General features: G+C 38.3%; 1 protein-coding gene across 1 annotated transcript in view; it reads right to left on the reverse strand.

Annotated features, from left to right (window-relative positions):
* Positions 1-14,172, reverse strand: part of CHN1 (chimerin 1) — a 163,717-nt gene extending 149,545 nt beyond the window's left edge. The window contains exon 1 of the mRNA XM_054562313.1: positions 14,104-14,172. Coding sequence (XP_054418288.1) covers positions 14,104-14,122 — 19 coding nt within the window. The 5' untranslated portion in view covers positions 14,123-14,172. The remainder of the gene's footprint in view (positions 1-14,103) is intronic.
* Between the last annotated feature and the right edge of the window lie 9,068 nt (positions 14,173-23,240).

Here is a 23,240-nt window from a genome sequence, read left to right on the forward strand (position 1 = left end):
GAATTCAAATATTTTTCTTAATGTTTCCATCAAGCTTCCTTTAAAAATCCTCACTTGATTTCGATCATAGTTCATCTGCCCTTGTCCAGATTATAAATAATCCCAAGGGTGAGAGAACTGGGGCAACAAGAATGGTCAGACCAATGCACTGGTCTGACTTTACAAATTAATAAAATGAACAATTAAACAATTTTAAAAATCCTTCTCCTAACGTACTTGAAATATTTATAGCCACTACATTTGATCTTTATAACATTCTCAGAAGTTAGGCTAAAGAGATATATTCAAGCAATAATGAAGCTTGATAATCTTATATGCCAAAGGAATTAAAAAAGCATTACTCAGAGGAGAAGTTAGAATGATTCTCCTAATTTTGTAATGTAGCAAAGTCATAAAATATTGCCTTACAAAACAGAGGCCTTTGTTGTTTATAAAAACTAAATCAAACTCTAAAAATCAGTGGAATAGATATATCCATATGGGGGGGGGGGGGTGGGGGAGCGTGTGTGTGTGTGTGTCTGTGTGTGTGTGTCTGTCTCTCTCTCATAAGCAAAAGTTTACAAATTTAGTTAGGAGTTAAGGTACACAGTATGTGAAGATAAAAAACAACAACAACAGAGACTTTAGAAATAGTATGGTTTTGTTTTTCCTTTAACATTAAAGAAAAAATATGAATATTCTAAATTTACATAATGGCCTGGAGTTGCCTTGCCTGCCAGCCAAAAGATGTATTTTCTTTGGCCCACACAGTGCTTTCTAAAGGCCCAAAATAATTACCAATATTTAAAATTAGGAAATTCCTCAACGCTCCCCATTGTCTATGTTACTTATCTGCCCACTGTAGGCATCCGAGTTGAGGCCCCTTGGTTTACAGCTTTTCTTTCTAACTTCCCTAATTTTTTTCTTCAGGGTTCTTTCTCCTGGTAATCTTTGGGCAGGGCAGGGCAGTGGCAGTAATAGCAACCAAACTCATTTCTTATAATGTTAGGGAGTAATGTTAACTGCTTGAGGATGCTTCTCCAATTTCCTACTTAAAAGGTGCTTAATCCCAATTCTACTACTGGTGGATGATGCAGCAATGTCTCTGCTGGAGGTTTACAGAATACTCATTTTTTAAAAAATCTATGTTCCCAGATGCAAAGCTCTGAGAAAAAATTCTGCTTTGTAAAGGGAAACTCAAGCCAACCACTGGCTGGAAGAACGAAAATGATTTGTGTTACGGTTTGACATTCACTTTATGGAAGGAAAAAAAAAAAGACTAAATACTTGAGGGGAGATAAAACAGTATATTATTGTGGCCAAGTCTTAGTTGGTTTAAGATCTGATAGCATTTTAAATTTCTATAACCTCCCACATCTGTTTTAATAAAATTAATCCAGAGCATACCATTATGCTAGTGTCGCTAATGACTTTTTTCTTATTAGAGCTTTAAAAGTGATTACTTACAATATAACTACCATATTATATTTAGTTGCCTGGTGACAATATGACAGACAGTATTTTTACAGCAGTTTTCTTAGGGAATCTTTTTACAATAAGGCACTGGAAAATAAAATATGAAGCCTATTAAACTTCATCTTTGGTTTGCGTTCTTTAAAAAAAGAGTATATAAAGCGATTAACAAACACTGTGTTAAATGCACCAGTTCATCCAAGTTTTCAGCATTGACAATATATTTTTATAATTAAGAAAAAGTTTCAGATGGATGTAATTTAAGGAAAATAGATTTGAAATACAGACCATGAGAGTTTAAAATGGTAGACTTCATTCATTTCAGTTTATAATACCAATTCTAAGTCTGCCTTAAAATCATAAGTTTGAAAAAGTGCTTCTTGATATTTTTAAAGCTGCTGCATTTTTCTCAATAAATAAATTTAGATAAAATTTACCTACTATAAATTCTTGGTCTCTAACTCTAAGGGTTATTAGTTAAATGCATTTTAATTATATTTCCATAAGGCTTCTATTTAAGTTTTAAGATAAAAAGTAACTATGTCAGCTTTTAAAAATTGTACCTTACCATCTAATAATGGCAGGTGAAAATACGTATGAGCAACATATTAGAATTGCATATTTATTTTAAATGTAACCTTTCTAATGGAAAAAAAACTACCTCGGAACAGATTTTCTTTTTGCAAATTATCTAAAATCAATACATTTAACATACATTAACTTTCCTTTTTCCCTGGTAACAAAAAATAGCTTATAACACCTGAAAATGTTGGGCATTTTCTACTGAAAATTTTTTAATCAATTTTTGATTAAATTAAAATTTACAAAAAATTATTTCAAATGTGTCTATTTTCCCTAACGTCAATTATTACAAGGAACAAGGTGAAAGGAAAAAAGTTTTGATCAGCTTGAGCTGAATGAGGTCTCGCCCCAGGCAAGCCCTGAGACCTGTGTGTGCGATCACTGCTCCTTCCCTCCCATCGGTCCCAGAGCTCGCATGCACGTGTGTGAATGTGAGAGAGAGAGAGAGAGCGAGAGAGCGGGCAGCGGGCGAGAAACACTACAAGTGAAAGCGCAAGAGCTCCTCTGTCTGGAGAGACCTGAGCCCAGCAGATGGGGGAGAGGGCTGCGCAGAGAGAGGCTTGTCTCCCAGGAGAGGGTGCAGAGCCATCTGTCTGGAAAACTCAGGATGACAGGCTTCTACGTATTCTACAAGTCTCCTTACTCTATACCTACATTAGTTTCCTTGTTCCTTTTTAGTACTGTATTATTAATCCACTGTGTCCCTTTATCTTGTTCTTTTGAAATAATATCCTTTTAACTTCAATCAAAAAAGTAAACTGTCAAGTTGAGAATCATTGCTCATTCAAGGAATATAACCTGAAGTCTCTAGTTAACTTTTAAACACAATGATGAAAGAGACAAAAAACATGAATTGTGTTTTGTGTTTTGATGGTTCTCATCTTTAGCTACATATTTTTCACACATGTATAATGAGATAACATCCAAATCTGAGAATATTAACAAATGCCATCCAAAGACTTAAATAGGTAGTATCACCAAAAACAGCTTATAGGAGTTTAAAAGTCAACTTAATCAAATTTATTTTGGTCAATTAAACGAAGTATCATTGGCAATACATGAATGTTCTATAAGCCGCTGAGTTCATCTTTCTTTGGGAGTTTTAGGACATTCTGGAAAGCAACATTTAACATGAGCTTTTTGGTCCACTGCTTAGCGACTTCTATTCAGCAACTTTACAAACACTTAATAAGACGACTTTTATATTGAGGGATAACATGCAAACGGCCTATGAACTTGCCTAACCTACCAAAGCATGAAAAGGAGCTTGAACAAGGAAGGGCTTCCCTTTGACACCTCTCTGATAGTGTCCTGAAAAAGAAGTTTGTTCCCAGGTGAACAGTGGATACACAGCAACATTAAAGGGACCAGCAAATCAACAGGATTAACAAGCCCTGTGTTTGCAGATACTGTTTAGTGTCCCTTCTCCTCTGCTTTGAAAATTGAATGAAGAACGAAGAGGCCTTTTTACAGAAAACAAGGCAGTATAAAGCCAACAGAATTTCACCAGAATTTCAACAGAGAATTTTGAAAAAAGTCAAGCTGATAAAAGCAACCAATCCCAGAACAAATGATATATCTGCCCATGACATGCACTAGTGTTGCAGGAATATATGTATTTCTTCCTTTAAAGAATGAAAATAGAATCATTAGGGAACAAAAACAATAAATGAGAGGTTTTGAGATATGTTAACTACTATTATCTTGGTTAAAGCATTATAAAGTTATAGAAAAAAATAGAGAATGCTTTATATTTCTGCCCCAGGAATTGTTAAACTATGGAAGTACTATGGTTTGAGAACTGTTTTATTCACTTAAATACTTTTTGAGTACCTACTATGTGCGACACACTGTGCCAAGTACAATAAGGAGTTCAGAAAGAAGAAAGAATAAATCTTACTGTACAGAAACCATCAACTTAGAAAAGAGATGATAAAGATACATGACAACTACTTTGAAAGGAACACATTGACAGATGTCATGGGAGATTAACAGATCAAATGATAAAGAATTCAGAAGATGAAAAGCCTCCTTTGGATGAGTGGCAGGAACAGGCAGGGGGTAGGGTGGTGGCATGATTGCAGCACTTAAGGGAAGGACAGAGCAGGAGCTGGAAATACAGATGTAAGAAATAGATATGGAAGCTATTGCAAAGACCAAGCTCAAGAGTTACTCAGCAGGTAACTGGATATTAGAGGCAAGGGGAGAGAGGGTGGTAGAACACAAGTAAGGATTAGGCGCTGGGAGCACGTGGAGCCTGAAGGGTCCCCAGGAAATCCTAATAGAGGTTTGGAGGGTATGGAAGGGCAAAGCTAGAGATGGAGACTTGGGAGTCATCCACGCAGTGCTCGTTGTTGAAAACCCACATATACCCGTGAGAAAAGGAGGCCAGTTCTTGAAAAAGAACTGACATTTGCAATAGTCTTGAATAAAGTCTTCCTTGTTGTCTTAACAAGGGTCAAACATTTTTTCTTATTTTACAGTTGCCCACTTTTCTTTCCACTAGAACTGAATGCCATTCCCAAATGCCTCATAAATAATTATGATAAAGCACGGTGGCTGGGAAGAGGTGGTGTAGATGGGGGTTGCAGAGCAGGTACGCAGGAGGAAGAGGTGGGGCAAACTGAAACCTCTCTCAACAAACCTCTGGTAACAGGGGGGGGCCGCTGCTAACTCAGGATGGTGCCTGAGAGGGCTCCAAAGCAGAGGAAAGGCTCTCTTACACAGAATAGGGGACAGCATGGCTGTAACCTAAGGGAAACGATCCAAAGGAGAGGAAGAAGCTAATGATACGAGACAGGAAAACAAATTCCCATGCTTATTGCTTTCAATCCTCTCACATGATACCTTTTTGTAAACTATCTCAAATTCTCTCTTGAACAATGAGAGGTATTAATAAGTAACAAAGTTTTCCTTTTATTCATTTAAAAAATATGAATGATTAAACTGTTGTTTATATATGCTCTCCTAATAAACATGAGAACTAATAGGAATGTTCATGTAGCACACAAATTTATTATGAGAGAAAATTGTATTGTTTTTATTTTCAGAACTCTAAAAGGTTAAGTTAGCCATTTTCATATTGAATTCCTATTCAATTTGATTATGCTCCCTACTGTGAGGGTAAAACATGAACAAACCAAGCTAATTTATGTGTGATTCCTTTGTAACACTGAAATGAAAAGGAACAATAATTTAATGAAGTGGAATTTGTTATCTAATTATGCCAAATAACTCAGAAACATCTGCTGGTGGTTAGTAATACTATAGTTAAACCTCACAGAATCTGCTCCCAGAGAGATTTCAATTGTATTCAAGCCCTTCTGAGCTTCCAATTGGGGAATCCATATTAGAGTATGGAACTAAGGGATGATATAATGGCACATTTACTGATTTTTTTTAAATAAACAAATGAACAAAAAATAGTGAAAAATAAAAGATATGTATCATATGGATTTGGGCCTTAAAATTAATTCCCAAATTTAAGAAATATAGACTTCTGTAATATCCAACATTCACCCAAATGTTGGCTGAGTAGGTGGTATGCATCAGACCCTGGCAGTTGTTAAATATACAAAGAAGACATCCATAGCTTTCCCACTAGCGAACTTCACCTAATGGGGAAGCCAGGAGAATATAAACTAACCATTAAATCACACGAGAAGTGGTAGGGCAGATATGTGTATAGGGCACTATGGATGCCAAAAAGGTAGAGCTAACTCAAAAAGGCTACTTAGAAGAGATGACTATTCAAGCTGAGTTTTGCCAAGATGTGTAGTGGTCAGTAAGGGCAAAGAAAGGCTTAGGAGATGATGGTGCCATAGGCACATTGGGTACAATCCTTTCTGGAAACTTAAAGAGTTAGTTCAGTATGGCTGAAACACAGCCTCTGAGGAGAAGAAGAGAACAAGATGAGGCCAGTCGGGTTAGCAGGTGTCCTGTCTTGACTGCCTTATGTGCAAGCTAGGGAATTTGCACTTAATGGTGGTGAGGACTCACAGGAAGATTCTAAGTAGGGAAGTGAACTGTTAGACTAACCAATTTTTAAGTTGCATTTACAGACTCTAACATAATAAACAAGAATAACCCAAAATAATAAAGAATGTAAATTGTCTAGTGAAAGCAAATGTTTAAACTGAGCCAAGGTTATTCACAGGTAAGTATACAGAGTGATAGTCTATTGTTGCATGTTTATTCATTCATTCACTCAATAAACTTGGATTGAGCATCCACTATGTGCCAGGCACTGAGTATACAGTTCTCGACACATTTTAAGTGCCAAAAGGGCAGGGGCTAGATATGATTATATCCTAGATTGCCTCCCAAAAGAAAAGTAAGCATTGCCTGTTACCCAGTGGATTTTTCACATTTTCAGAGTGTAACAGAAAGTATGAAGTGTCCAGCACTATCAGAAGCATATTTGGTCCTCACTGTACTATCCCTGAACCATGTCTCCAGAGGAGCATTCTCAGACAGTCTACAGTGCCATGCAGCAAGTATTTAGCCACACATATAAATAGAAATACTGCAGAACTACTGTTTCAAGTGAGTCAACAGACTTGTATAATAAAGAAATGGAGAAACTCTGCTGGTATCTTGGACCTTTGCTAATATTTACACTAACAAATAGTGATAATATTAGCTACTACGTACCTTCAACCTCTGTACTAAGGACCTTATATACGTGATCTCGCTTCTTTCTATGTGAATGAGAAAAGAGAATTAACAGCCCCTCCTTTCACAAGAGGAAAACGAGACTGGAACATATAGCTGACACTTGGCAGAGAGAAGATTAAAGGTAACTTCTCTTACTCCGAAATCCAAGGCCTTCCCTCCACACTACATGCTATGGGAAGTATCCTCCGTGAGCTTCCCATCTCACCCAGAATAAAACCCGAAGTTCTTCCCGTGGTTAATAGGGCCCTACATCATCTGTGACCACAACAGTCCTCCATCCTCCGGGTAGCTCTCTGTCCTCATCTCCTACCGCTTCCCCCTGGCGTCCTCTGCTCGGGCACACCGCCCTTCTTTCCAGTCCTCCAAACGGCCCAGCACGTCCGTGCCTCAAGGCCTGCTTCGTGAAGTGACTTCCCTATTTCTTAAGTGACTCATTCCCCCACATCCTTCAAGTCTGTCCTCAAAATCCTCCTTAGCTGTGAGGTTATCACTGACCACTCTGCCTTAGAGTTAGCCCTCAATCTGCTTTATTTTTTCTTCATAGCACTAGTCACCTAGCACATTATACACTATTTTATTGTCTGTCTCCCTCCACCGTAAATATAAGCTCCTTGAGTACAGGAACCAATATATACCTGGCACATAGTAGGCCCCCAAAAGTCATTGAACAGATGAGTAAACAAATCACAAAACAGAAAAACACATACCAAGCCTCAGAGCTAATCTTTAGAAAAATTGTGAACTACACTTCTTGTTTTTACTTCTCCCTTTCTATGGCATCACCCATTCCTTCCCTCATTCCAAAATGTGCTGTGCTTTTACACTGTTCTGTGCTTATATGTTGTGCTTTTATTACCCCTAGGTCCCTCTTAGTAATGGTCCAACCTCTAAATAAATACTTTCGCCACTTTTTTCTGTCTTACAATGTAGCTCCCTGAGTTAAAAGGCTTGCCCTGCCTTATTACTTTAAGATCCTCAGTCCATAAATTAAAATTATCCTTTCATGTTATATGAAGTATCTATATTTAGCATATTATTCCTCATAGGTATCATACTAAAAATCATGCTTTAATATTATAGTATACAACCCCTTCACCAGGGAAGTGTCTGCAGGGGAAATCAGTTAGACAGATGTTCACCTATCCCTCAAACAGTCATCTACACCACTCACCTGCCACCTGTCCTACCTAGCACAAGTCATTTCAAATCCAAAAATCATCTCTGACAAACTAATTTCACTGCCATTAAGGAGATGAAAAACAACAAAGATCTATATAAAGGCACACATCTCTATGGGCTGAAGATATTTGCTAATGGCAGAAATGGGGGAATCAGGAAAGATTAGCAGTTTAAAGAAAAGGACCCATTCAGTTATTAAAATGTCAAGTTTGTGATCATAAACATCTATCAAAGCAGAGCTATATTTATTGGATGGCATCTTTTCCTGCTTTACACCATGAAATACACAGGTAAAAAGGCAGAGTGGAAAGGGAAAGGAACAACGTTCAGTGCAGCTGGATGAAACACAATGAGGTGGCCCCATGCCACGCTGCTCAGCAGCTGGCCCCAGGCCCGGCCAGGCCCGGCCTGACTCATCTTCCCTTCTCCCGTCAATTACCCCACTGTCCGAGTTAACTCTTTCCAAGAATTTCTAAACGTAAAACAATTCAAGCAGGTAGAGGCATTTTTAACTTGTCCATTTTTTACTTTTGTGTTTTTGTTCTTGGGGAATAAAAGGAAAAAAAAAAACTTAGTAAAATGATGAAAAGTCCTAAAGGTTCCTGGATATGAAACCACTCTTTTAAAAATGGTACTTTGTTTTTCACATTTTAAATAAAAGTAAATTTTCCTCCTAATCAATCTGTCCCCTCCCCCCGGTGATTTTTTATTAACAACAGCTTATATTGAGATATAATTCACATACCATAAAATCTACCCTTTTAAGGTATACAATGTAGTGGTTTTCATTATGTTTTTTAAAATAAGTAGCCAAATTAGAAATGTGTATTTGTAACTTTCTCAGACATGATTTTTTTTCAGCATGACTTTTCAATGTAAAATACGGTCTCACTATACTGTTTTCCTAGTTTCTTCCTATTCTGTTTTTTAAGGACAGTAAAATTATACTCATAAATAAAAATCAAAGTTTATGGGAATCACTTTCTACATAGAATGGCTTATGACAGGTAATTTGGTCCTAATGCCAGGCTCCAGGACTTGTCTTGCACTGCGTTGGCATAGAAAGTTCAGTAACTTCATTTAGTTTTATATACTGCAAATAAATAATAAAGGTTGTTAAAGGTACTGTTACTGATACTTTATATTAAAGACTGAGTAAACATCAATTACCCATATCAAAGGATATGATTATTACTAGAGGGACTTTGAGAAAAGCTACCTCAACAAGGAACTCTTTGTTATGGCTGTTCTCAAAATGGTAATAACTGTTAATTCTGAGATTAAATCAATCTGATGAAAATATATAACTTATTGTACAAATGTCATTCCTCCAGAACTATTATTATATGACACACAAATCACCACCAAACAATATTTTTCTGCCTAACTAATTCTCTTCTCATTGCTTTAGATTAGTTTTAGATTAGATTAATCTTAGATTAGATTTTCAGTGGGTGGTAATAATGTCCTCAAGGGAGCAAAAATTAACCCTTGGGAGTCAAAAAAACTTACTCTTTTTATACATAAAGCAGATATCCATATAGTCTGTAAACAGATAATACAGTGTATCTCTGATTATATTAAAGTTTCATGGAGAGAACAATTAAGAAAAATGTCTAAAAGGCATCTCATGGAGGGTGATGTTTTTTAAAAAGTTGAGAAATACTGATTGAAAAGAAACTTTTCTCGACAAATATTTCAAATTTTTATAATTAACACACATCACTATCTTCTATCTTCAGAGGTAAGGCTGCTTTACAGGACAGTTATTTGCAGGGACAGATGTGACTCAAAAGACTCCATCACCAACATTCCTTGTACACAGCGGGTGACTACCAGAGTTATAGCACCTGTAATTCTTTTATCTCTTTTACATAGGACCAAATCTTCAAACAATAAAAAGAAAACTTTTAAAGCTGAAATGTTAAGTTTATGACATCAGTTAAAAAAAAAAAAAGAAAAAAAGAAAAAAAAAAGAAAAGGAACATGGACAAGTCCTTAAATATGAATGGTGATTTTAACAACAGCAGAAAACATGAAACAGCCTAAGAAAGTAGCCGGGCTCTCACCATACACTGCCCTGCTGCTTAGGTAACCCGCCCATACGTTTTGATGAGCAACATTTGAAAAACAAAAATATCAGCAGAGAGTGTACTCAAGTGGGGATTTCCTGTAAAATTAGCTTTTGGTCAAGCAAGTCATACTGAAAAGGAAGTTGACTTGTTTTTTTAAAAATAAATTTTAGCACCAGGACAGTCGGGAAATCAGAAAACTTCCTACTGCATCACAAAGATGACACCACTCTCACTTAACTGCTCCGAAGGATCTCAACAAAGATGCCCACAGCCAGTGAGTCAGGGTAGTGACAGATGCCAACTGAAGTAGCATAACAAAAGGTTTCCATAGCAGTAGAAGGGTCTTCTACTTCTTCTGAGGAAAGAAGGTGAGAATTTCCGTGAAATCCCAAGTATGAGGAGTGATCTATGGCAGCGATGACGGTGACTGTATGGTACTAAGAGGAAAAAGAAAAAAGGGAAGAGGGGGCAACACCAGAGCCACTTCTACCCACACAGAGAAGTTATTCAGGGTTCAGCCAGTCTAGACGCACTGTAACCAATCTCATCTTTCAGTCTGGGCTGTAACCCACAGCCCCACTGAGCTATAAATGACAGAAATTCCTGCCAAGGGATGACTTCGAGGATGCATTTTCACCCAGCTCTGTTGACTAGGACTCTATTGGCGTGGCATTCTGTCAGGCACAGCAGCCAAACGGTCCTAAATCAGATGATCTAAGGCTTTCCTTAGAGCCCAGTAATTATTAGAGAATATGTGCTTCTCTGTCAGGGAAGTTCTAATAAAGCCTGCACAGAATTAGGTAGTTAGGTGCAAGCACTGTAGTTCTGGAATGTAAATTTTAAGACAGGGACCATGTCTTATATACTGCTATAGATGTTTGTTGGATGAATAAGCAAGGTGAGTGAGCTATGAACTACATTTGGATTTTTCTTTTGATACGAGGATTTAAAAGTCATCTAGAGATGCCGATGATTGAGGGGTGGGTTCATATAGAAAATGAATTAAAATTCCTGAAAATTTCTGAACCTTCAAAATGCACATTTTCAACTCCCAAATGAGACTGTAAGATCAGGAAAAATTAGGGTCTGGTTCTTCTATCAAGGAATAAAGTAGAAGTTTGCATTAAAAATATCCTTTTAAGCATCAAAGAGGTGATTAATACTGTACACAAGTGATAAAACATTCTTCATTCTTCAGCTTAACCTGACAATTATTTTCCTGAGGTTCTATAACACGGAAGAGAAAAAAATTAAATGTATACAAACGTAAAATAGTAGGTAATTTTAGAGGCTCTCGTCTTTTAAAATGAAGCTAACTTTAACTACCTATAAAAAGAACACCCTTTACAATTATAAAAGACCTGGGTGATGATGTAACACACAAAGCAAAAACACTAGATTCTACTGCTGGCTGCTGTATATACCTACAATTCACATTCTGAGGCCCTAACCCCAATGTCATATAGTATTTGGATATAGGGACTTTGGAAGGTAGTTGGGATTAGATGAGGTCATGAGGATGGGGTCCTCATGATGGAATTAGTGCCCTTATAAAAAGAGACCAGAGCTTGATTTCCCTTTCTCTCCAGTATGTGTGCAGAGGAAGAAGATGGATGGATGTCTGCAAGCCAGGAAGCAGGCTCTCACCAGGAAGTGAATTAGCTGGTATCCTGGTATTGGACTTCCCAGCCTCCCAAACTGTAAGAAATAAATGTCTGTTGTGTAAGCCACCCAGTGTATGGTACTTTACTACAGCAATCCAAGCAGACTGGCTTAACTAACCAACGTAAAGCAAGATATACAATGGTTATTTTGGGGAAGCTCAAGTAGAAATCTATTGAGATCGGACTTTGATGACTTAGAAGTTACATTTATCTAGTTTCTTGTATCCTTCCTTCTCTTCACCACCATCTCACAGAACTTTGTTATCTCATTATTCCTCTGTTATAAATTAGTCATTAAGAGTAAATAGAAAAGGACAGGAGGTATTTCTAAGACCCACTAGTATAATAGTAGTGATATCTAAAATAAAATCCATTTCTTCTAACCCTTGAGGACTGCTCTTAACATATACGAAAGCTATTTTGATTTGGACAAATTTGAGGAAATCCAGTATTTATTTTTAATACAATAGTTCTCAAACTCGAGTGAACATAAGCATCATAGGGGAGTCTTCTTACAATCCCTTCCCCCAGAAAGGCAGATGCTGTAGGTCTCTTGGCAAACATTTTTAACAGACATCTCAGATGACTGATGAGTGGAGAGCAACCACACTTCATAGAGCAGCAGCTGCTCTATCATCGCTGAAAAAATAGCCTCTGCACACAGGTGTACTTTGTCTTATAACAGAGAAATGTTCTTAAAAACTGTAACCAAATTGGATTTTGTAAACTAATTTTTTTTCACAAGATAACTTTAAAATTTTAAAGATACTGTATTCACACTTGAGGAGTGGGACTGGTTTCTTATACCTTCCTCTAAAGGTCAAAATCCGTATTCTTCCTTTCCTCATCTCCACTTCAGGAGTTAAAGATTTAACAATTTAGGGTCCTTTGAAGAGCCCTATCTCATACTCCTCAATGTAGCTGTTTTATTCATCAAGAAATTCAGTATTCTAAAGTTAATTTGTAAACATAACCTTTGAAAACAAACCTTGAAAATGCAAACTACCTCTTCAGGAAGGACAATAAATTCAGTGAAAAATAGTTTTAAAGAGAAATTTACTCCTGGAAATCATACTGCTATGTATTAGCTACAACAGTATAAGACAATGTTTCTTCAAAAGAAAATAACTATGAGTGAAGCTTTCCATCATTTTTAACTTTACAAAAAAAAAAGTCCACACTTAAGGAAAATGCTTCTAAATAATGCAGCTTAGATACAACGTACAGAAAAACAACAGTGAAATTTTTATTATTTCTTTCAGAGGAAGTAGAAACATGCTTTAAAGTACCTATGGAGAACCAACACCAAATAAGAAATGTCATTTCCTGGCGGGTATTTGGGGGCCCAAAATAAACACTGTTCCTGACTGAACACTGGCGAACTATGTTCTAGGCTCAGTTTTGCCCCAAAAAGGCCCTACAACCTTGATCAAACCTCGCTGGGTCTAAATTTAATTTATAAAATAAGATGGTTAAATAAAAGTAACTCTTTGATTCCAGTAGTATAATTCCCTCAAGCATTTACATCAAAAGGCATTTGTGGTATGTGATGCTTGATTAAATGACATTATTAAAACGTAACTGGAAACTTGATATTGTGAGTAACTTACTAAGACTGTCCTTGTTGCTATCAGTTATATATCATTGTACTTTGTTTCTTTAAAAAGCTTAATTCTTTGAACATCTAAATTTTCACATACTATATGCATTGAGTTTTCTGAGAGCAAGGTACATATGTACCATAATCTGTTTCTGTAAAAGGAAAGAACGGATCTTTTCTGTCCTTTTTCTCGACCCATTGTCATTGCTGACTCTAGGAGAAAAAGAAAAAAAACCCTTAAAGTCAGCCACTGAAACAATAGTGTTGCAGTAATTACATCACAGAAATAACATTTCTTTCCTGAAATACTCAAAGATATTCTCCTGAGATTACTTACTTCCAGTAACCAACTTTCTTCTGTCTGTTATGTTAGCGCAAACATTTTCAATTTTGACAAACATTAAGTTCACCACTTATTCTAGCTTCCAACGGAATATCCAACAGGAATCAACACAGGCATTTGGCAATTCCAGAGAGGTTGGGATGCACAGACATCTTGGTCAAAATAAATAAACTTTCCAGGATTTTTATTTGTCGACTTGAGAAACGTTGGTTTCGAAACAACCAGCCAACTTCGCTCCCAAGTTGGCATCTTAGAGATTCCTCCGTTTACAAAACACCCAGGACCTCAGCGTCTCCCATCCCAGAAGTGGCCAGGGAGCACACGCCCATCGGCCCTGCCTGGAGAGGAAACAATGGGAGAGGCGCGAGGAGAGAGCCCGGCGCCCCGGGCGCCCCAACTCCCCAGTCACGGCCCGCGCCAGACACCACGCTCAGCGTCCCCGCCCGGGGCGCCCAGGGTGCCCCAGGCCTCCGCCCCCGAGCTCAGGGGCGCGGCCCACCTGCGGCGGCGCGGGCAGAGGGCTGCACTTACCAAACAGGGTCAGGGCCATTGTAAAATGCGCTCGCCAACTGCTCTCTACCGCCCGCCGGTCCAGGCGCTCCTCCCAGGCCGATCAGAGATCACCACATCGGCCCGTAGCGAGCACACCTCCAAGGGAGTCGGGAGTCGGAGGGGCGTGGCGGGGTCGCCGGCGCGCAGGGAAGCCGCAGGGGGCCGCTGCAAGAAAAAGTTATTTACGCATTATTGTCAAACGCGCCCGAATAAAGGGAGACCCGCTAGCCCTCGGCGAGCCGGCACTTGTCGCTGCCATCTGTGCACTGCGCGGAGCGCGTGCGGGCGGCGGTACCTGCCAGACTGAGAGGCTTGAGCGCGGCGCAGTGGCAGGCGGCGAGGCGGCGCCGCAGTGGCGGCGGCGGCGGCGGCGGCGGCGCGGAGAAGAGCAGCCTCGCAGAGCCCCCGGCGGGGCGCGCTCACTCCGCATCCCGCGGCCTCGCAGACGCCATCTTGCGATAGCGTCTCCCCCTGGATCTGCCGCCGCGCCTCCTCCCGCCACCCCCTCCGGCGGCAGAGCCGAGTGCGTTCCCATGGCAACGGGCGCGCGCGGGGGTCGGGGGCGCGCGCCCCTGCTGCTTTGGACCCGGACCAGCAGCCACTGGCCGCTCTTGCCACTCCGGAGACAACCTCCAAGACCCTAGCTGGGGTTGGAGTGGCGTGCATGTTAGATGAAATCCTAGGTTTTTTTCTTAAGTGGGATTTGAGGAGGCGCAGAGAGGAAAAAAACAGCTGTTACTCGAGAGAGGAAGAGTCGCGGGAACGTGCTCCATGAATACAGAGATCCAGGGTCATCTGGGGATCGGGGTCATTTGAGGATATCTCTCTCCCCTGGCGCCCTTAGGGTTAACGGAGAGTCTGGGGCCTGTGCCCTGAAGCTACAGGACTAGGGATGGAAGCCTGGAGTTGAACCAAGAGAGACATGGAATGTCGCTTCCCTTTCCATTTGGATTTAAGGAGCCACTAGGAGTAGTTCCGATCAGATTGCCTGTCTTATGTAAAGAAACAGGAATCGTATACAAAGCGTCTGGGATTACCTAAAATAAATTGTTACAAGGTCAATGTTTAAACCTAATTTTCTTCCTTTTACTTTAGACCGCTTTGATATTGTCTCAGGGAAAAAGCATTTCTCAGTGATTGGCACTTCTTGACCACGAAAGATTGTTCCCTTGAGCTTTTGGCATGTATCTGAGAATCACTGGCAACATCCTTTTTTCTGTGATGTACTTTGCTGGTCTTAATTAAGGAGAAGGCATGGACCGCCTTGAGATTATCAACCAAAAGATGTTCTTGGAAAGCTAGGTTATGATTTCTTTTTGTCGTTTTTCATTTACTGTATTTTAAAAAAAATCCAGTATTCTCTAGTTGCTATATTTGTTCCTCGTTTTAAAAATTCCTCCTTTTTTCTTCTGTCTCTGCGTAAGGATTTGATATTCTTTCCACATCTAATGATGTAGTTTTGTCTTTGATTCTTATTTCTTCCTATGTGCAGCTTTCTTCTTTCAGTTCCTCAGATTCCCTAATGTCATTTTCCTCTTCTCTCTAATTCTCAAATAGTTCTTTTAAGAAGATTTTATAAATAGCTTATATTTAATTTATCTTGAGGATCAAAATCATTACAAAAATGAGAATTACTACCTCAAATAGAACCACAGTTAATTCATCATCATTTCACAGCCAATTCAAACATTAGAAGAAAAAGAAAAGTGGACTAGGAGGAGCCAAGCCTTTTGTTTCATGTCAATTGAGAAAAAAAGAAATAGTAGAATAATTCAACATGAATGGGCAAATGTGTAAGATGCTACATGCTTGAAATTTCTGATGTAGTAAATGGCTTTCCTTTAGCCACTACTATCAAAATAAATGTTGAAATCCTCAGAATTTTAAATCTTTAATGAAAGGACTCCTGATTTTGAACAGCCTTTCTGCTCATGAAAAATTACAAGCACACAGTTCACGGAGATAAATGAGAAACTCCAGAAGGCTTTGTGAGACAGATTTATAACCATGTAAAGACTGCTGCTGATCTGCTCTGCAATCAGATAAATCAGAAACTAAAGAACCATTTACTGTCTCAACCAGTGGTCTTCAACCAAAAAAGGTTGAAGGGACCTAATTTCCTTTTGAGGCTCTAATGAAAATACTGTCCCTCTTCCTGGAAAAATGCTTATGTACATCCATACACCCACCGAAAAAAAATTCACACTATTTCAGGGGGATTATGGACTAATCCAGGGACCTTTGTTTAGCCAATACTCTGTAATCTCAGAAAATGTTTGCCTTTATAGATAAAAGTTTTAAAGACTTCCCCTTTCACGTAAAGGCATGGAATTTACAAAAAGGGACTAAATTACCCCAATTTACAGATAAGGAAACTGAGGGCCTAGCAATCAAAAGATTTTCCCAAATGTGTGCCCCTATTTAGTGGCAAACTAGGAAAATCTTAGGCATCTGTTGTTCTCCCTGACCACCTCCCTCTTCATTCTCCACCAATTTAGAGGGTGAAACATGGTTTGAACTTAAAAAGAAAAATCTGTTTAGTATTAGAAGCAGAGTAGCAAGGGTGGGATGGCGGTTTGGGTATTTAGTCCTCAGCCATTTTTGTATGGTTAGGTCTTATAGTTTGTGAAGTGGGATTTTATCCCAGAGTCTTCATTCACAGCCTTCTCCACTCAGAATGACGTGTCCAATAAGGCTAAGAGAAGAAACGTGCTTTTCTCACGTCTTTGTTAAGCTCCCTAATAAAGAGATATGGAGCAGCAAGGTTTTGGTGCTACAGTTTAGTTTGCTGGTAATTCCTTCTTTCAGTCCCTTGGGGGTTATCCCCAAGCTGAGTCAGAGGGAAACTAACAGTCCTGTGCTCTGACACACCCCCATGGCACCAAGCTTTGGTTATAAGAGCAGATTTGCACTCACTAATTGTGGTCAAACACAGTTCAATCCTAGTGATAAGACTCAATTTAGGCTCAGGAGGGGACCTTCCTCTTTCCTATACAAGTCTTGGCACTCCCACACCCAAAACATAGACACACAGACAATCCAGGAGATGTTTTTAGGACACTACTTGAAACAATACAGCTGAATGTTGCCACGTTTTCCTTTTCAAGAATCCAGCTTTTCACAAATGATTCCTTTCTATTGATTTCCTAATGGTTTGATGCTCTAACAAAATGCTTTCTATGCTTGATCAAAGTGCCGTGTCTTGAAAATAGTATTTGTTTTTATAATATGGTATTATCCGATGAGGAATAGGGTGTTTCTTTTCTCACTTAGCTGGAAGTAAAGCAGTAGTCTTTTGGCTACTATTCAATGTAAGGAAGGGTGTTAACCACTCGAGGGTGATTTTTATGGGTGGTGCCTTAGGTTGTTTATTGAAAAAGGCGAAGAATGAATTGATATTTCAAAACATTTGTGTTTTCATTCAAAGATTTAATTTTGTGCTTGACACGCAAGCATCTACAAGAGCCAGATCTATTTGCTCTGCTACTAACTAATTGTTACATTTTTAGTTTTACTCCTTCTGGTTCTTATCGTCCTCATTTGTAAAATGAAGATATGCGACTAGGCTATCACTAATGTCCCTTTTAGGTTTAGCTGTTCTTCTGTGATATTTTAAAATATTTAAATTAACTGGATTATGGGTAAAACAAGGCATTTTTATTTGACTCTTCAACATATTTAAAATGCTATTATATCTAGTAAGTCTGAGTCATAACTTACAGTTTTAAAAATACCTAGTGTAATATGGAAGTCATTTTATTAAAATATTGATACTGCAATTTCATCTATGGTATCTCATACTAACATATTTATTGTATAGAGAGCAATCATTTTTTCAGGTTTAACAACATCAAAATTTAAATTATGCACTAAACAATCTATTTCAAATTTACTGAAATGGTTTCTCATTTTTAAGTTTTGTTGACTAAACAGAACTTAAATAACCCTTTAAAATTTTTTTCTACATTTCAAACTAACGACTTTTTCTTTTTATTTTTTCAAATGTTTTTATTTTCTTTGTGTTACTCACTTAGATTCGTTCCCGTTGGTAAATATTGATTTGTTTGTCAGTTTTGAATGAAGTAGAAATTAATGAGGCAATTTCTGCCTCACAATAACAAGTTAAAATTATAGCACTTTATCATGTCAACACAGCTTTAAACAACTAACAATGCCCAGTACTATTAGCACAGTTCCCAAAATAGTGCAGAAGTTTGCTGTTGAAGAAAAAAAATCACAAAGCATATTTCTGCTAATGTGATAGAAACATTTTCTATTCCTCAGTTGTACTGATTAAGGTTTAAATTACTTATTTAAAATGTTCACAATACATGACTCTCTATTTATACTACCAGTTGAAGTATTTATGTCCATAATGTGAATATGGTTAGCATAGATTTGGTCTGTTTTTCATAATGTTTTCCTCAAACACTTAATCCAGATGAGTTTTACCACCCACCATTATCTTAGGCTTTTTTAATTAGTACTTTACCTGATATTTGCATGGCGCTCCATGATTTATAAATAGCACTTTCACAGAGCAAAGCCATATACAACATTTGCCTTGAACATATTTAGATCATAAAATATTTAAGAAAACAAAAGGAATATTTATGTCATAAGCTATAAAATTGGCCTTTAAGCTTAAATAATTCAAGGTGATGTTTAGGAGACTTAATTGTGTTCTGTTGACCACCAGAGGGTGCTTAAATTATATCCGTAGGCATAATCTTGGATCTTAAAAATGAAGTAATGTTTGAAAAATACCTAAGAGTCCTTAAAAGGTGAAAACGTTCTTAGTTCCCCTACACAATGCAGAAAAGAATCCCCCCAAAGCTACGGTGAAAGGGGAGGTGGCTCTTGACAGGTCCAGCACATATTGGAAATTGCATATTACTGTGAAGTTGCCGACTGCTGAGTAGTGCTTGCTCAGTCCGTATTATGTTACTTCCAAAGTGAAAAGAAACTGCATTTGGAGAAGGTGTGTATGTGTGTAGAGAAAGGGAAAATTTGAATTCAAAAGCGGATAGAAAATGTTTTCTATCCCTGGCCCAGGATAATAGATTTTGTGTTAATTGCTCAGCTTGAAGAGAAAATTTTAACTCAACAGGTGATAGAACCACAGGTATTACTACAAACCCTAGGTTAGAATCTTCTAAAAGCAATGGGTCCTATTTTTAAAATTTTGTAATAGAATTTACTTTAACATGTGAAAATGACCTCTGGTTTGGAGTGGCCCAGAACAAAGAAAAGGTAAAAAGATGAGTCTTTAATTTGCTTTGAATACCTATTTAAAAGAATACTTTATTTCCTGGTAAATAATATAGCGGATCTTTTGGAAGTTTTTATAGGCTTAAAACACATTTTCAAATATACCTTAGATAAAAGTACAGTGATTATGACTATTCTCAAGTAAGTTTTTGTTCTGAACTATAATCATATTATAGTACTTTAAGCCAGCATTTCCATTTGTGTGTATTTTTCTGAGGTCATCAGGCATAACTAATGCACAGTGTAGCTAAATGTCTGTTTGACTTGAGCAGTTGGATTTCTGCCAGATTTTGTTTTCAAGGGGCTATAAGGAGATTTGGCTACAAATCAAATCTCTCTAACATGGCCATGATTTTTCTGGTTGATGTGGGTGTCCACAATAAGATGACTTATTCAAGTTAATTACATTGTGAATTATAAATCAGAAAAATAGCTGAGCTCTGGGCAAGAATTACACAGTATCTAATTAAATAACAGAGCTGGAAAAGAGAGAAGTACATTTTTATGCTTAAAATCACAATCTAGGCTCAAACCTTGTCTGCCCCGTGATGGATTTTTCATAAAGGTCCTTTTGTACACTGTTGTTAAACAGATCTTATATCAGGCATTTAGGACAATGCACCAGTTGGAATTCATCCATCCATCCTTCATCCAATTAACAAATATTAACTGAGTAGCGATGTTATACCAGGCATTGTGCTAGATTCTGGCAAAGGACTCAAAGATGAATCAAACATGTATCCATATCTTTAAAAATTTGCAACCCCCAGGAGTAAGACTTATAAATGGCACAATGCCAAAGGCCACAAGAAGGGTACGGATTAAATATTGTAGGCATTCATGGAGGAGAGAAAGGTTATTTCTAGCTGATGAAATGGATAAAGGCTTCATAAAAGATGAAGCCGTGCTTGGCATATGGATAGGAATTAGGCTAACAAGAGAAAAAGAGAAGGCCCTGGCCAGGCAGCTCAGTTAGAGCAGGTTCGATCCCTGGTCAAGGCACACGCAAGAATCAACCAATGAGTGCATAAATAAGTAGAACAACAAATCAATATTTCTCTTGCTCTTCCTCTCTCTCTTTCTTCTCTCTCCTACTCCCTTCCTCTCGCTTTCTCATCAATAAATCTAAAAAATGTGAAAGGCAGAGGTGGGGTTCAAGAGGGAAGAATATGATAAAAAGTCTTGAGGAAAGACATAGAAAATCATGAGAAGAATTTCAGATAGGACAATTTGGCTGTAGCAAGGACTCATGGGAGGAGAGGCTGGACACATAACTTGGGGACATCTGTACAAGGCCAGCCTGTTACATTGATGCATTTATGTTATCTAAAACCTGCCGTCTTTCTACAAGTACTCGAGGCAGTAAGAATTTGGACTTTTTATATAAAACTCTGGTCTCAATTTTTAAAAATCCATATTGCCCTATTTTCCAGTGACAAATTTTTAAGTACCCACCAATATATATGTGTGTATATGTGCATGTGTGTGTGTGTGTGTGTTGCTATAAGCTAATAACTAAAGGCACAATATACCTGTAAGGTGAAGTTTATCATTATTGATATAAATTCATATTTAAAATATTTATGAAAATTTCTGATTTTGGGGTCAAGTTTTAGCCAGAGCTTATTACATCATTATTACTTTACTTCAAGTTGGAAAAGAGCTTGTACCAAGTGTAGGAGTCATGTCAGTTCTGCCATATCTGTTATGTTTATTTGTGTTTGCATTATTAGTAGGGAAACCAATGCATGGTTTTCCTGAAAGGATCTTTTAAAGACAGTTGTCTATTTGGTAAGGATTAGTTTAGTTAAAAAGCATATGATATTGTATAAACTGTAAATCCAATTAATTTGACCATGTAAATAGCAGTAAGTTGCAATAAGCCAAATGAGAAAAAAATGAGTCAACCGCATTGTCCACCCCACACCACAGTGGAAGTCCGTTTCTTCTCCCAGGATAACGTAAAATACATGTGAGGTGGGATTTATCAACATAGAAACTAGAAGGGGAATCTGTGTCAATATGTATATAAATTACTAATAAGGTTTAATTTTTCCTCACTTAGAAAAATAACTAATAACTCTACATAGAAGGTCTACTTTTTCTTTCCACAAGACAACGGAAGTCCTGCACACCCCTTGGAATACGCACACTATACTCTGGAGATCGCCAGTGCGGACAGCGGGAAAGCAGGGCACGCACTGTGCAGTGGTGCGGTCAGGGCTGACCTTCGGGAGGAGCAATCTGGTCTCTGTGTGCAGAATAGGTTGAAGGGAAAGAAACTGAATGACAGGGTCTCTTAGCAAGCTCTACCCACCTATTATTGCAATTGTCACCAAGTGCTAAGAATTCTTGGCTGAAGTTTGAAGTGAGCCTAGCTTTCAAGCAGTTCCAGGAGATGTCACTCAAACCTCTGATACCCTGGGAAAATGAGGCTGAACTTTACTTAGGAATCTAGAAAGGCTGCTAAATAAAGAATATAAAGAGAGAAAATGGTTAGCACTAGAGTGGGCACTTAAGTTGGAAATCAAGCTTGGTGAAAGAGTTTTTCAAACATTTTGCATCTCCTTACTATTGAATGGAAGCATAGTCTATAGAAGGTACAGCTTATGCAACACTGGACTTGATGGAATGCAGGGTGAGGGTCGGGATTTGGCATCCACTACCTCTCCAGAACTTCTCCAGTACTATTGTACAGCACATCTTTAAAAACACTGGTCCGAATAATCTGACTTCAGATCTTGGCTTGACTTCTCACTACCTGCATAAGTAGGAGCAGATTTTAATCTCTTTGGACTTTAGTTTCCTCCTCTGTAAAATAGAGGTACACTCTGTATTACTTGGTTTGCAGCCTTTTGGTTGCAATTGACAGAAAACTTTACTCAAATTGGCTTACACAAAGGGAATTTACTGGCTCTGTAAAAGAAAAAACAAAAACCAAAGTCTGGGTGAGTTTCAGGAAAGGTTGAGCCAGCAGTGCAAAAAAAAAAAAAAAAAAAAAAAAAAATGCCCTGAGCTTCTCCATTTCTCCAGTCGCCGGGTGCCCCATACGTGGCCTCTTCAGACTCTCCCTGAGTGGTTGTCAAATGGCTTCAGAGGCTCTAGATATCACACAGCCCTACCTCTCCTTCCAAGGGACAACAATGTCTGGCTCAAGTCCTTGAATGTGCCCCTCTCATCAGCCTGAACCGGGACACACGCCCATCCATGAATCATCACTGCGGCAAGAGAAAGTGGGCGAGTGCTGGCCATTCGCAGGTTACCCTGAACCTGAGTGGGTTAATTCTCCCGAACCTCATGGGCGAGATGAATTTCCCAAAGAAAAACCAGTAGATAATTTGGAGGAGAGAGAAGGGGATGGGCAGGCAACTCATACATGTCTGCCTTTTAGGGTCATTCTGAGAATTAATTAAAACACAGAGTGCACATTCAACAAATATGGTTTCCCTTCCTCTCTCCATGAGGATTATCGCCCTCAGCATTAAGTAAAAGCCAAATTTTCTCTGAGGTTAGAGACCCAAGTTTTGTGCCAACAAGTCCTCTCCTCACTAAACAATGTCTTCTCAAAAGTAAGAGCAATGCCTGACTCTTTGAAACTCATAGATATTTGCCTCCTGGATGATCTACAGTCACGGTGGCAAGTTGTAGGAAAGACAAATTGTAATCAATGATTTTGTAAATAGTGTTTGTCTACAATGCAATGCCAACTAAACAACGGAATATTTTTCAGTAAATCAGCCATTTGTTTTTTCTTATTTTTCAGTTCCAAAATAATTTAAATGTGTTTCAAAATATATAATTGATTCAGCATCAGGAAAATTACTTTCTATGTGTTTTAAGATTTC

This window comes from Pteronotus mesoamericanus, unplaced genomic scaffold (assembly GCF_021234165.1).
Source record: "Pteronotus mesoamericanus isolate MK-2021 breed Mesoamerican mustached bat unplaced genomic scaffold, CSHL_Meso_final scaffold_651, whole genome shotgun sequence".
NCBI classification, from domain to species: Eukaryota; Metazoa; Chordata; class Mammalia; order Chiroptera; family Mormoopidae; genus Pteronotus; species Pteronotus mesoamericanus.